At 36.8% G+C, this 13,466-nt stretch overlaps 2 protein-coding genes across 4 annotated transcripts in view; one reads left to right on the top strand and one right to left on the bottom strand.

Moving 5' to 3' along the window:
• Window positions 1–13,466, top strand: part of LOC136843898 (high affinity copper uptake protein 1-like) — a 220,073-nt gene that overhangs the window by 1,797 nt on the left and 204,810 nt on the right. The window lies entirely within an intron of this gene.
• Window positions 2,372–13,466, bottom strand: part of LOC136843896 (transcription factor ATOH8-like) — a 26,239-nt gene continuing 15,144 nt past the window's right edge. The window contains exons 3-6 of one of the 3 annotated variants that reach the window (XM_067112778.1): window positions 9,030–9,196; window positions 6,617–6,720; window positions 5,376–5,557; window positions 2,372–2,597 (exon numbers count right to left, since the gene is read on the bottom strand). In XM_067112778.1, coding sequence (XP_066968879.1) covers window positions 5,411–5,557; window positions 6,617–6,720; window positions 9,030–9,196 — 418 coding nt within the window. In that variant the 3' untranslated portion in view covers window positions 2,372–2,597; window positions 5,376–5,410. Of the gene's footprint in view, window positions 2,598–4,845; window positions 5,558–6,616; window positions 6,721–9,029; window positions 9,197–13,466 lie in introns of those variants that run through there. The other 2 variants (XM_067112777.1, XM_067112779.1) reach the window with 2 other exon arrangements.

The raw sequence follows: 13,466 nt of genomic DNA, 5'->3' as shown, positions 1-13,466 counted from the left end.
AGGGTTTACCGTAAAAACAAACAAAAGACTGTAAATATCACAAAGATAATGACCCCTAAGAAATATTGCACATTTTTCCCTGTGACTTTCTTACCGGCCACCATAAATTAATGACTTTTTATCACTGTGACTTGTTTAACGGCCACCCATTTCAGAATATTGTGCTTGATGTGTTGGTAAAGCAAGTAAATAAACGAAGTATCTTGTAGCAGAGGTTTATGTTTTCTTGTATATTTCGTTTATTTACACAAGTTTTTGACAACATTAATTTAAAGAATAATGTACCCCGTCAATGACTGTCAGGAGTTTAAGAATAATGATAATAATGTACCCCTTTAATGACTGTCAGGAATTTTTTTTTTTGGGGGGGGTAAGTGTTTGTCGTTGTGGAATTATATGAGGAAATATGTAGTATACATACATATATGCATAATATATGTATGTATACTACATGTATATATTGCGTTTAATTGTAAGTGTGATTTACGTTGCCAATACGTATGGTTTATCCTCACCTCGTCAGTTGCTACTGCTTCCAGCTTTCTCACTACTAAATTCAATATTTATTGACCTTTATCTTTCCATTTGTAGGCTGATGTGTCAGTTTTGCTGAGTTTATAAAGTTTTTAACGAAAGTTTGCTTTTTAGTGTCAGCATTTTAAAAAAATTTTGTTCGTATTGCCATGCATACTACCAAACTATGTTGGTTTTGTGAATGCCATAAATGCCTTTTTCCATTGCATCAGTTTTTAAACTGCAATGTTTTTCGTTGTTAAACATATTTGAATTTTAACAGTATGAATGATGAACTGAGAGAGAGAGAGAGAGAGAGAGAGAGAGAGAGAGAGAGAGAGAGAGAGAGAGAGAGCAATTTTATTGTGAAGCAACCGTGTACGAATTTCAACACAAGTGATAACCTTTTTTGGTAAAACAGCAACCTACTACCGCGACCTCACTCCCGGCAGTCGCCGACCGGTATATTTACCCCCTTTTATTTATGTTTATTGTATCTTTTGTTTATGATTATGTTATTTTCCGTCTCTTCTTTATATTTTTGCGTTCATTCCCAAGAGTCTGGTACTAAACACGGCGTTCATTTTGCACGTCAACTGTTAGTTACTAGGCTACAGGGACACGGTATTAAGTCTGCAGTTTTAATGGCATCGGTCTATGTAAGCATTGCTGAAATTGATGGTAATTCGAAAAAATTCAGCATCGTAGTAAAAGTTGCATTTGCTTGACAGTACGAAGAAAATGTAATGGTATGGTTTAAAAGTAAATACGAACAATTTTGTTCGCTGTCTCTGTTGTTGTTTAACATTCTTAATGTTTATAGCGAAAAGGTTTAGGAAATCGAAGCTGCCAATGTTGTACTGAGGAAAAAAAAAAAGCGTGATTTAAGGCTTGCAGTGTTGGTGCTTGTAAAGAGTGGAATGTTCCCTTCAACGGATCATTGAGAAAAATGGCATACTATTAGGAAAAAACTAGATAATGTCAGTAATGTAGCTCCATTCTTTTTGGAAAAACTTTAAGAGAAAGGAAATTTTTCGATGAATAATACACTGCAGTATTTCAAGCAAATTGTGTACTTCGCTGTTTTGAGAACGATATTTGTGATTAGCGACCCAAAATATTGCGTTGTGCCCAGTTAAGCATGATACGTATGTTAATGAGAGAGAGAGAGAGAGAGAGAGAGAGAGAGAGAGAGAGAGAGAGAGAGAGAGAGAGAGAGAGAGAGAGAGGAACTTAGACTACTATCAAGGTCGAAGCGCAGTAAACTTAACGTGCCGTTTATAAAGTTAACAAAAGTATTTTTGACCCTTCAGCACTAGAGTTGAATCCCTCCAAAGTATAAAAACTGTTGAATTCTCACTCGAAAAACAATGACTGTTATACAAGAGACGTGTCAATAGGGCGAATGGCTGAATGACTGTGATCTGACTGACTACAAGACGTGCGTGATCGTCTTTTGATGGCTTCAAAATCTTGTAGACTTATTGTCATTCTAAAACATACCCCGTAAGAGGGTTAGTGCCGTCAGTGCATCTCATGCGATGCACTGTAGATGTTACTTAAGGTTCTTTGCAACGTGCCTTCGGCCCCTAAATGTAACCCCTTTCGTTCCTCTTACTGTACCTCCTTTCATATTCTCTCTCTTCCATCTTACTTTCCACCCTCTCCCAACAATTAATTCATAGTGCAACTGCGAGGTTTTCCTCCTGTTACACCTTCCAGACCTTTTACTGTCAAATTCCGTTCCAGCGCTGAATGACCTCATAGATCCCAGTGCTTGGCTTTTGGCCAAAATTTTATATAAAATTTTTTTTTTGTGCTGGTTTTTCTGTTCGTAAAGGGTATATAAAAACACAAATCAAGCATTTTTCTTTATTAAGAGCGTATTGTCAAAATAATTAGTACAATAACTTATTAGGTCTATTAGTTTCTCTGTTGAGATGTCCTCTTAAAATAGGGGTTTCAGAAGAACAGATTAATACGTCATAAAAACTGCGTGGTCATGGATTTGAAGTTATTTGGGAGTGCTTCGAGAAGTCCGGGCCGCATTTTCCTGAGATGTAACCGAGTACCGGGACCTTTCCCTGAAAAAAGCGGGACGTCATATCTTAAAAACTAACCATAGAATTTTCATGAAAATAATCTCATTATGTTTCCCACTCCCAATTTACTAGTGAACTAATATTGTAGGCCTAACCTTACCTAACCTAACCTAACGTAAACCGGGGCCGGTGCAATACTAGCATACATCTCAGGAATTTGCGTCCGGGCCAAAGTAATGAAGTTTTCGGGCTAAAATGTTTAATGTCGATACACATGTATGGGGGTGTGGGTATGGGAATGTGTTCATTTTATATGTACTTCTGTATTTATGATTTATGTGTATGTAGTAAATATATACAAGTTCACACGCATATATATATTTATATAAATATAATATATATATATATATATATATATATATATATATATATATATATATATATATATATATATATATGTGTGTGTGTGTGTGTGTGTGTGTGTGTGTGTGTGTGTGTGTGTGTGTTTGTGTGTATGTGTGAATTTTTGTCACTTAACGCTTTTGACTTTTTTTATTTACAAATATTAAGTCACAAATATAGTTTAATATCCAGTTCAGTATAGCTCTGGAACAAATTACACCCCTTGGGTGTAAGCTATTCCCGAGGTATAGTGAACTGGATATTAAACGATATTTATGGCCCAATATTTATGAATACATACTATATGTATGTGTGTATTTATTTATATTTATACATATACATAGATGTATGTATATATATATCATCTATGTATATGTATAATTATAAATAAATACAAATGCGCGTGTGTGTATATACATACACAGTCATACGCACATAAAAATGCACACATGTATATATATGTGTGTGTACGTATGAATGAATGTGTATGTATATATTTATGTATACTTGTGTGTGCGCATTTTTATATACGTATGAATGAATGTGTATGTGTGTACATTCAAGAAAGTGGGAGACTTAACCATTAACGTAGAATATCTACTACTGACCAGTGCACAAAGACACTGCTTACATCACTCGCGTTTCCAAAATGCAAATACGTACGGACAGGAGCCACGTCTAGGGAAACTCTGAATTTCTACCATCGAGAAAAACATCCAGAAATGCCCCCAGTGAAGGAGTTCCACACAGGAAAAAAAAAAAAAAGACTCCTGTGAACTGACACGCTGAGTTTCTTCAGCTCCTCGTCCATCGAACGCAAGCAATGCATAAAATCTATCGTTTGAGTTCAAGCATTAAACTTGTTAGAGTGCTTCTCTCTCTTCAGTATTGAGACTTTCAAAGGTACGTTTTTGATGGCGAACCATCAAGGTAAACGGCTACATAAATAATAAATTAAGGGATTAGCAGGTTCTTTTAAGTACGTGTGCATTAGTATACATCATGTGAAATCATAGGCCTAAGGTTTGGGATTTACGGCGCTCATAACCAGCGACGTGCGTCAAAATAATAAACTAAAATGGTCTGTTTTCTTTAGATCGCAGATTGCTGCAAAGTGTCTCGGTGGATTCGGCAGTAATGCCTCCTGTCATATTAATTCGTGTAACTTTTTTAGCGTACAATAATACATTTAAGCTGTGCAACCTAAAGAGAATCAAGTAAACTGGAAATCACTCAGAGTCTGCTTTAGTAAATTGCAGAGGGCTCTAATCCAGAGATTTCTGTCGTGACAGGGGCCCTGCTGAAGTGTCTGTTTTCTCTGAAATTTCTGATGAAGTACCAGTGCCCTTGTTACTGTTGTTACGCTATAAGAATGGCGGTAATTTCATCATCATTCTCTTATAATGTTTTTTCGGTTCAGCATCTTCTATATTCGTTCTGGATTCAGTTGGTCTTATGCCAACAGAGGCTCTTGCTCTCGGGCAGCCTGTAGAGATTATTTTCTCCATTCCAGATACACACTTATCACGTTTACTAAGCTATTTCTTAAGAAAGTTTTTTCCTTATAACGTGTAAAAACCAAAGTCACTCACGCATCTCGCTTATTTTAATGTTACTTTGCACTTCTTCAACAAAGGATTCATCTGAAAGGTCGAGCGTAATTTACTACGTTCGTCGTCTACATGTACATAAAAATGTTCCACTTTAGCAATTTTTTTTACTGCATTCTAAGCATTGCCCGAATTATATTATAAATAACTTAGTCAGACATCTGGGAAGAATCAAGTGCCATCGCATCTTCGTCGAGGCTTTGACCGTTTTCGCAAAGAAGAGGAATGTATCGCCGATTCCTTGCGCGAGATCTATAGTATTGATTCATGAAAATGAAACGCTTCCATTTGAAGATGCGTTTATGCCTGCAAACACCGCGACTTGTTTTTTTGAAATTCATAAAGACTTTCAGAGAATTAGGCCTAAGTGCGCTGATTCAACACTTTAAAAACGAGATACATTAGGATCTCGTGTGACTGGAGAGGAAAAAAATTATTTGGAGATGCATTTATGCCTGCAAACACAGCGACTTGTGTCTTGAAATTCATAAAGACTTTCAGAGAATTAGGCCTAAGTGCGCTGAGCCAACATTTTAAAAGACGAGATGTCTTGGAATCTTGTGTGACTGGAGAGGAAAAAAATCATTTGAAAATGCGTTTATGTCTGCAAACACCGCGACTTACGTCTTGAAATTCACAAAGACTTCCAGAGAATCAGGCCTAAGTGCGCTGAGCCAAATTTTAAAGACGAGATACGTTAGACTCTCGTGTGACTGGAGAGGAAAAAATAAAATCAATCAAAAAACCAAAACTCTACCACAAGCTAACAAAAGTTAGATTAAGCAGTCTTAGTTACAAACAGACGTACAATGCTAAAAAATAAGATACAGGAAATAAAGTCTCTTAGAACAGGAACGAGCACACTTGGATGGTAGGGTCGTCTAGCGGAGAGGACTTAATGTAAGAAGCCAAGTCAGGCGGAACTCCAGCCACTCCGCCGAGTACTCCATCACTGCCACTCCCGTTTCCTCCAACACTGCTGCCCGATTTCTGGAAGGAAAATTGATGTTGTTATAATGGGAGAATTTCCCCTTGGATTGTCGGTGCGGAATTATATGGAAATGGTCGTTTGACCGTGATGTATTTTTAAAAGTTAGGGACAAGCTTATCAAAATTATGTGTACTGTATACATGCATATATATTTGTATATATGTGTGTATATGTATTTATAATATATATATATATATATATATATATATATATATATATATATATATATATATATATATATATATTTGTCACTTAAACATGCGTGACGCTTTTTCATATTCACAAATATGCCGCAAATCTCATTAATAGCGTTTTCACTATAGCTTGGGAATAACTCGCCTAAAAAAGGGAACTATAATTGATAAGTGCCAAAATTCAAGATAGCTGGGTTGTCAAACCACTCTCTATCGCTGTTTCTAAAGCAAAGGCCCAGGTTCGAATCCTGGCCGGCGCGTAAATGCTTATCAGCTACAATTACCTGTGGGTGTTACTTATATTAAACGATGTTTGTGGCATTATATTCGTGGAAAGATATTAGGGAAAAATAATGAAAGCACCAAGACTCCCCTTAAGGTATCTCTTAAGATATAGACTTACCATATATCATCAGATCAGAGGAAAATGAACCAATAACTTTAAAATAAAAATGTGCCCAGTTAAAAAAATGTTTTGGAAAAATGTTCATCATCCTATTAGTTATCTACGTGCCAAGTTACATCAAAAGGACATACTTAGTCATTTATTATCTACACCTAAGAAAATTAATTTCTAAAGTACATATTACCAAGGCTTGCATTTTAGAGTCGCCGCCGTTCCATTTGTTTCTTGGTAGCATTTACCTTGTCATTTATTTATTTATTTATTTATTTTTTGGTTACTCCTCTTTCCCCTCAATCACACCAATATCGGCAAGACAAACGACATTACTTGAATGCAAACAAACATTCTCCGTTGAAATCTAAAGCAATTATAGTACAGCATTCAACGCAGCAGCAGCATTGAATGCCGTACTATAACTGCAAAATCAACCGAGTGAACGGTTATCACCGAATGCTTACCTGCTTCTTTAGCGACGAGAGGCAGAAGGTACACACCGGTCGCCTCTCACCCGTGCCTGTGTAGCTGTACTGCGTGTGGCGCAGGCAAGGTTGCTCGACAGGACCTGGGAGAGATGAAGGTTTTTACAGATTCGTTGAAATGATTCACCGAATTTCTTTTTGCCTATGGTTTGGGTATGCTTCATGTCAATAAAAGGTTATTACTCTATCAGGTTTTTGCACAAATTTGTTTCGATGTTTTACGAAATCTTCTGCCTGTGTTTAGGGATTTGATGTCAGTAAAAAGAATTTCTTCGTAAGACTGGATGATTATCCAAATTTCTTTTAAGTTTTCTATGCATAAATTTTTCCCGATTCAGAAATTAACATAATTATTTTTTTTACTTAAACACATGCTATTTGCACAATTTCATCCAGTTTCCCTACGCAGCCACGCACACGAGGCTGTGTATTGTCCAAAATTTGCTTAACATAGACATCCCTCCTTTGAGTAAGAAATGCAAATTGCGAGCCAGACCCTCATGATTGCTTTTATATAGGGCTTGCTGAAAACTTTAAGGAAAAGGGTAATAGGACATTTAATGCAGGCTATTTACAGTTAAAAGTCAACAGATTAAATACTATGCTTAATGTAGCAGACGCCTTACGAAGTAATTAACTTTGATCATGTCACTCGACACTGTTAAGAAGTATTTGCCAATGAAGAAGAAATGCTAATTTTTACAATGTTGCATTACTCGAAGCTTTTATTTCTGTCTTGCTTAATCTTCACAGATGTTGCTTTTGAAGAAACAAAAAGCATAGGTGATTTTCTTGGTTAAATATTCACCACTTTTTCCCCACTGTAGACAGAATGCATTTTAGTACGAGCTCACTTTACATAATGTAATATTAACAGAAGAAAAATATACCGATCAGCAAACGAGCACTGAAGCCGAGCTGAAGTCTGCAAACTGATTAAATTGCTTATATCATGTAAACAAAGACTATAACAGTTATGAACATGTTATGAAATACAACACTGTTACAATACTCCCCGACAGGTTTATCATTTTTTAAGAATGACCAGTGGAAGTAAACCAACAACGTTCATGTCATCAGCATTTATTTTCGGTTACCAAGAAAGGTTAAGTTTCAGGCAAAAACGGCAATGTAAATGAATCTTTCCCAACATGCACGAGTCACACCGGGCAAGGACGTAGCGGCAAGATGTATTTACTAGATAAAATGTGCTAAGACAACAGTATCGGGTTGTTTTCTGAAGTTGCTGCGTTCTTTGATTAACACCGGTTGTATATATATTATATATGATATGTAGCCTATATATATATATATATATATATATATATATATATATATATATATATATATATATATATATATATATATATATATAGTTTGTGTGTGTGTGTGTGTGGTTGTGAGTATGTGGGTGTACACAGACACACGTAAACATCGAGAAATGAAATAAAACGAAGCTAGGAAAATCATCTTGGAGTTATGGCCATTAATATAAGAGACAAATTAAAACCAGGCATTCTCACATTACGAGAGATTTGACCTACTCACCACTGGTAAAAAAAAAAAGAAAAGAATTGCGAGTCGCTTAACAGAAAAGTACAATTTTCAATTTGAAAGAAACGAACTGCTGACTAGACAGTACTTAACGACGTGGAATATCGTTCTATTAACAAATAAACTCGTTTTAAAAGTATAGTGCTGTTAATTCTGGTTCCCAGGACGCACGATGTGGCCTGAGGTTTTATGACCTGTCAGTTAATGTTCTCTTAACGCTCTTAACCAGCAACGCAGACAAGGACGTGAACATATGATAAAAGCGGGTCAGTTTTGCAGTCCCACCCTTGCTCACGGCCGTCGGTATTTTTTGCGTTTGTGATGAATTTCGTCTGCGAAACCTAAACATCCGTTCTCGGAATCTTGACAAGGAACCGCGTGAACATTTGAGTCCTGAGGACGTTATAAATGAAGACGAATGCGCTGCTTTTATTTGGGCGAGTAAGCTTCTTGGTACAGTCTGTGTATTCCATGCTTTTGAATTAGGAGGGTATTAGGTGAACATGCTGTGTATGTACTGTGAGAGCTTTAGGTTATACTTGGTACAGAAGCTTATCCTTGTTGCTGTGTGTTACTGTGTTGAATGTGAATGATTTCCTGCTGGATTGCAACACGAACAAAGGTTTTAACATTCGAGCCCTTAGTCGTTAGTTTAACATTTGAGCCATTAATTGTTGGTTGTTAGTTAGCCTAGCTGTTAGTTGTTCTAATTCCATAGCAACTTTGGTTAAAAGATGTCTGACTCCATGTAGCATGAATTCTGTACTCCGTCTTATCAAGGCAGGAAAGGCGACATGTTATCAAGAACGAGAGTAAGAACTTGAAAGTACGACAGTACCTGCTAGAAGTTGGGTGCCGAGGTGGCTGATGTACGACGACGCGAGTCGCAACGTTTCGATCTTGGACAGCTTCCTATCGGCAGGTTCGGTGGGGATGAGGGTCCTCAGAGTGGTGAAGGCGCTGTTCACGCTGAGGGGGGACGACGCCAAGTTCAATTTGGGGAGTCTGAGTGGGCGGAAAAGGTATAACAACAATTCCGGGATGCGTAGTAGGAGGAGGAGGGGGAGGAGGAAGTGGCGGGTGGAAACGAAGCGTAGGAAAAGGGGAAGGAAGGAAGGAAGAAAAGGAAGGAGAGAAGGAGAAGAACCGTGTCAGAAGAGGAATGTGAGAATTAGAAAATACGGGTGGAGTTCTTTCTCCAGGTGGAATGCATTCTTTTGGGATACACAGAAGCAATACGATGTTATCAAAGAGAAGAGGAAAGTGTGCATAAACGTGCTTCTTAATAATGGAACTCTAGCTCACTGAAGTGTGCATAAATGTGCTTCTTAATAATGGAACTCTAGCTCACTCAAGTGTGCATAAATGTGCTTCTTAATAATGGAACTCAAGCTCACTTAAGTGTGCATAAATGTGCTTCTTAATGATGGAACTCTAGCTCACTTAAGTGTGCATAATTGTGCTTCTTAATAATGGAACTCAAGCTCACTTAAGTGTGCACAAATGTGCTTCTTAATAATGGAACTCTAGCTCACTGAAGTGTACATAAATGTGCTTCTTAATAATGGAGCTCAAGTTCACTTAAGTGTGCATAAATGTGCTTCTTAATAATGGAACTCTAGCTCACTTAAGTGTGCATAAATGTGCTTCTTAATAATGGAACTCTAGCTCACTTAAGTGTGCATAAATGTGCTAAATAATGGAACTTTAGCTCACTGAAGTGTGCATAAATGTGCTAAATAATGGAACTTTAGCTCACTGAAGTGTGCATAAATGTGCTTCTTAATAATGAAACTCTAGCTCACTGAAGTGTGCATAAATGTGCTTCTTAATAATGTAACTCTAGCTCACTTGTGTGTGCGTAAATGTGCTTCTTAATAATGGAACTCTAGCTCACTGAAGTGTGCATAAATGTGCTTCTTAATAATGGAACTCAAGCTCACTTGAGTGTGCATAAATGTGCTTCTTAATAATAGAACTCAAGCTTACTGAAGTGTGCATAAATGTGCTTCTTAATAATGGAACTCTAGCTCACTTGTGTGTGCGTAAATGTGCTTCTTAATAATGGAACTCTAGCTCACTGAAGTGTGCATAAATGTGCTTCTTAATAATGGAACTCTAGCTCACTTGTGTGTGCGTAAATGTGCTTCTTAATAATGGAACTCTAGCTCACTTAAGTTTGCATAAATGTGCTTCTTAATAATGGAACTCAAGCTCACTTGAGTGTGCATAAATGTGCTTCTTAATAATAGAACTCAAGCTCACTGAAGTGTGCATAAATGTGCTTCTTAATAATGGAACTCAAGCTTACTTAAGTGTGCATAAATGTGCTTCTTAATAATGGAACTCAAGTGCTTAAGTCTGCAAACATGTGCTTCTTAATAATGGAACTCTAGCTCTCTTAAGTGTGCATAAATGTGCTTCTTAATAATGGAACTCTAGCTCACTTAAGTGTGCGTAAATGTGCTTCTTAATAATGGAACTCAAGCTCACTGAAGTGTGCATAAATGTGCTTCTTAATAATGGAACTCAAGCTTACTTAAGTGTGCGTAAATGTGCTTCTTAATAATGGAACTCAAGTGCTTAAGTGTGCATAAATGTGCTTCTTAATAATGGAACTCAAGCTCACTGAAGCGTGCATATATGTGCTTCATAATAATGGAACTCAAGCTCACTTGTAGAAAGTCATTAAACACATTTTTTAAGATAAATCTTTCCGAGATGAGGAAAAACAAAAGTGTTTCAGAAGTGTCCCACAGGTATGAGTCGTGTTCCAAAAATGGAGTGGCAAAGCCAAAATTGTACTTGAACAACTATGGAAATATAAAACAAGGTGATTAAATAAATGACATGATCTCTCCAATACAAGATAAGAAAAAATAAGATAATTAAGTTATGGGTTTTCCATATTATGATGCTCTCAAGATCTGTAAACAAAGCAAGACGATAGAGGCAAAGCTGAGGAAATGTGGGGGACTGAAACATGCAGAAACATGTACAGGACAGATTGCAGATAGCTGATAAAGAGGAATAATCTAACAACAACTCTGAGGAATACTAGTAGGTATGGGAAGGCATGCAGATTTTGCATCATCAGCAACAACTGATATATATAATAATAATAAGAGGTAAACTTCTAAAGAAAGCTACGCCTGTACTGAACAACACCTCTGGCCAGACTGGCGCCAACTTCAGGAAATTATTTTAGAAAATTCTTCCTCGATTGGACATAATGAAGAATTCGTGCTTACTCTTCAGTATCCATCAAGGTCACCGGTAAAACAAACTCCACATTAGTTACCTTACACCTTCACTTACGAATCTTTACTCTCTCATAAATCAGCCTAGTCATTAATTTGACAGGTTCGTCTGACCCATCGAACATTTTCGAGTAAGGCGTAGGGGGTCTTTGCTGTTCATAGGAAGTGAATATACAATATTTATTTGGTCTTTCAATTGCTTTACATAGAGACACTTAAATTCTGTGACAAGGGCATTGCAGGCTCCTATAAAAACCATTACTTTATAACGTCTCATTCTGCACAGACATAGAGCAGCCTATGCCAGAAAATAAAATGGGACCAATGTTGACAAAGCAAGAATAAATAAACTTAAAGTTAGTTATCAGATACGCTCATGTGAGCGGGTTGCTGCTACATAAACTGCCTGAAGGGACGATGTCTCTTATTTGATGGAAAATTTCCTGGTGCCCTTACTGGAATGTCATCACAAATGCGGCAAAGTTTTAAAATCTAGTTTGTGGTAAACGATGTTCCGGACTACACAATCGCGGGTAATTTTCTTATAAGCATCACCGTATATTGAAAGGTCTGATAATGGAATTTCTCAAACATCCAGCCATTTTTAAGTAAGTTAAGGAGTCGCACGAATTGATGATATTGAGGATTTTCCATGTATTTGACCACCATTAATTTCTTCTTATTTTTCTGATGCCAGTTACCAAAGATTTAAATTGTTAAGGCATAGGGTGGGTGACCTTTTATTTATTTATTTTTCGGTAGCTTTGACAAGTCTTAAAATCAATTTAAGAAGGAATGATATAGAATACATATTTTTGGTTCCCTAAACTTTTAGAATTTTATGATACCTGACAATTAGATGTTAGTGCAGGTACTGGTCATAATTTTTATGTTTTCAAGACAAATCATCTGCCTGAATGTTTTTATTCGGTTACATGTATTTGATACAGAATATCTTTACTCGCGGTGCACTGTAGGCACTACTTGAGACTCTTTGCAGGGCCCCTTTGGCCCCTAGGGACCCTAGCTGCAACCCCTTTCATTCCTTTTACTGTTCCTCCATTCGTGTTATCTTTCTTCTACCTTACTTTCCACCTTCTCCTAACAATTGATTCATAGTGCAAATAGGAGGTCTCCCTCCTGTTAAACCTGTCGAACCTCCTTGGCTCTCAACTTCCCTTTCAGACCTGAATAACCTCATCATCATAGGCCCCAGCACTTGGCCTTTGGCCTAAATTTTATATTTCTTGTTCTCCTTCGAATATCTTTAACATACTGAACCATATCCTTGTTTCAAAGTTAAAAAAACATAATATCAGAAGCGAAATGAACAGAATTTATTTGCGCAGTCATGAGCTTTCTGAGAAACGGTTACAAAACCTTTGAACTGGGGATCACGATATTTGCAGTTGTTTTGTGACCTCGTGATGTAAGCAAGCGCTTCTCTGATTCTGTTCGTTACTCAGAAGGCAAAAGCAGAATGTCAGTTTTGATCGTAGATTTTTTTCATGTTTGTTGATATATTCCTCTATTCACAAGGAACGTTAAAATGTTGCACGCTATTAGGTTACATATTCCTCAAACTATTTTCTATAATGTTCAGTGGAGGGAGATGAGAATCACATCAAAAACTAAGGTATTTGATGAAGATTGAAATCTTAAAATGGAAATAACAATCAATGGACCCAAATAGCTTTTTTTTGTATTTTCGTTCATGTAATGAATTTTCCAGGGTCAGGGATATGTTTCAAGTTCAGTACTTATTTGTAGTGAATGTGAACAGACCAACTGCACCTAACACATTTAATTCACTTAGAAGCAATAATTACGTCATTCACTTTATAAAAAAAAAGTATTCTGAACGGAAAAAAAGCCTATTATATCATTTAAAATACCTCTTTCACTGACGAGCAAAGTAACTATATATACGAGTATTTATTATACTAAATAATAGTTGAAGGCTGAACGTCTTGAAGTCCCACACCTTAGACTATTATCTGAGGCTTTCAGCAAAG

Source organism: Macrobrachium rosenbergii, chromosome 12 (assembly GCF_040412425.1).
Source record: "Macrobrachium rosenbergii isolate ZJJX-2024 chromosome 12, ASM4041242v1, whole genome shotgun sequence".
In the NCBI taxonomy this organism is placed as follows: domain Eukaryota; kingdom Metazoa; phylum Arthropoda; class Malacostraca; order Decapoda; family Palaemonidae; genus Macrobrachium; species Macrobrachium rosenbergii.
The sequence above is the reverse complement of the archived record's forward strand: the minus strand, read 5'-3'. Positions and strand labels throughout refer to the sequence as shown.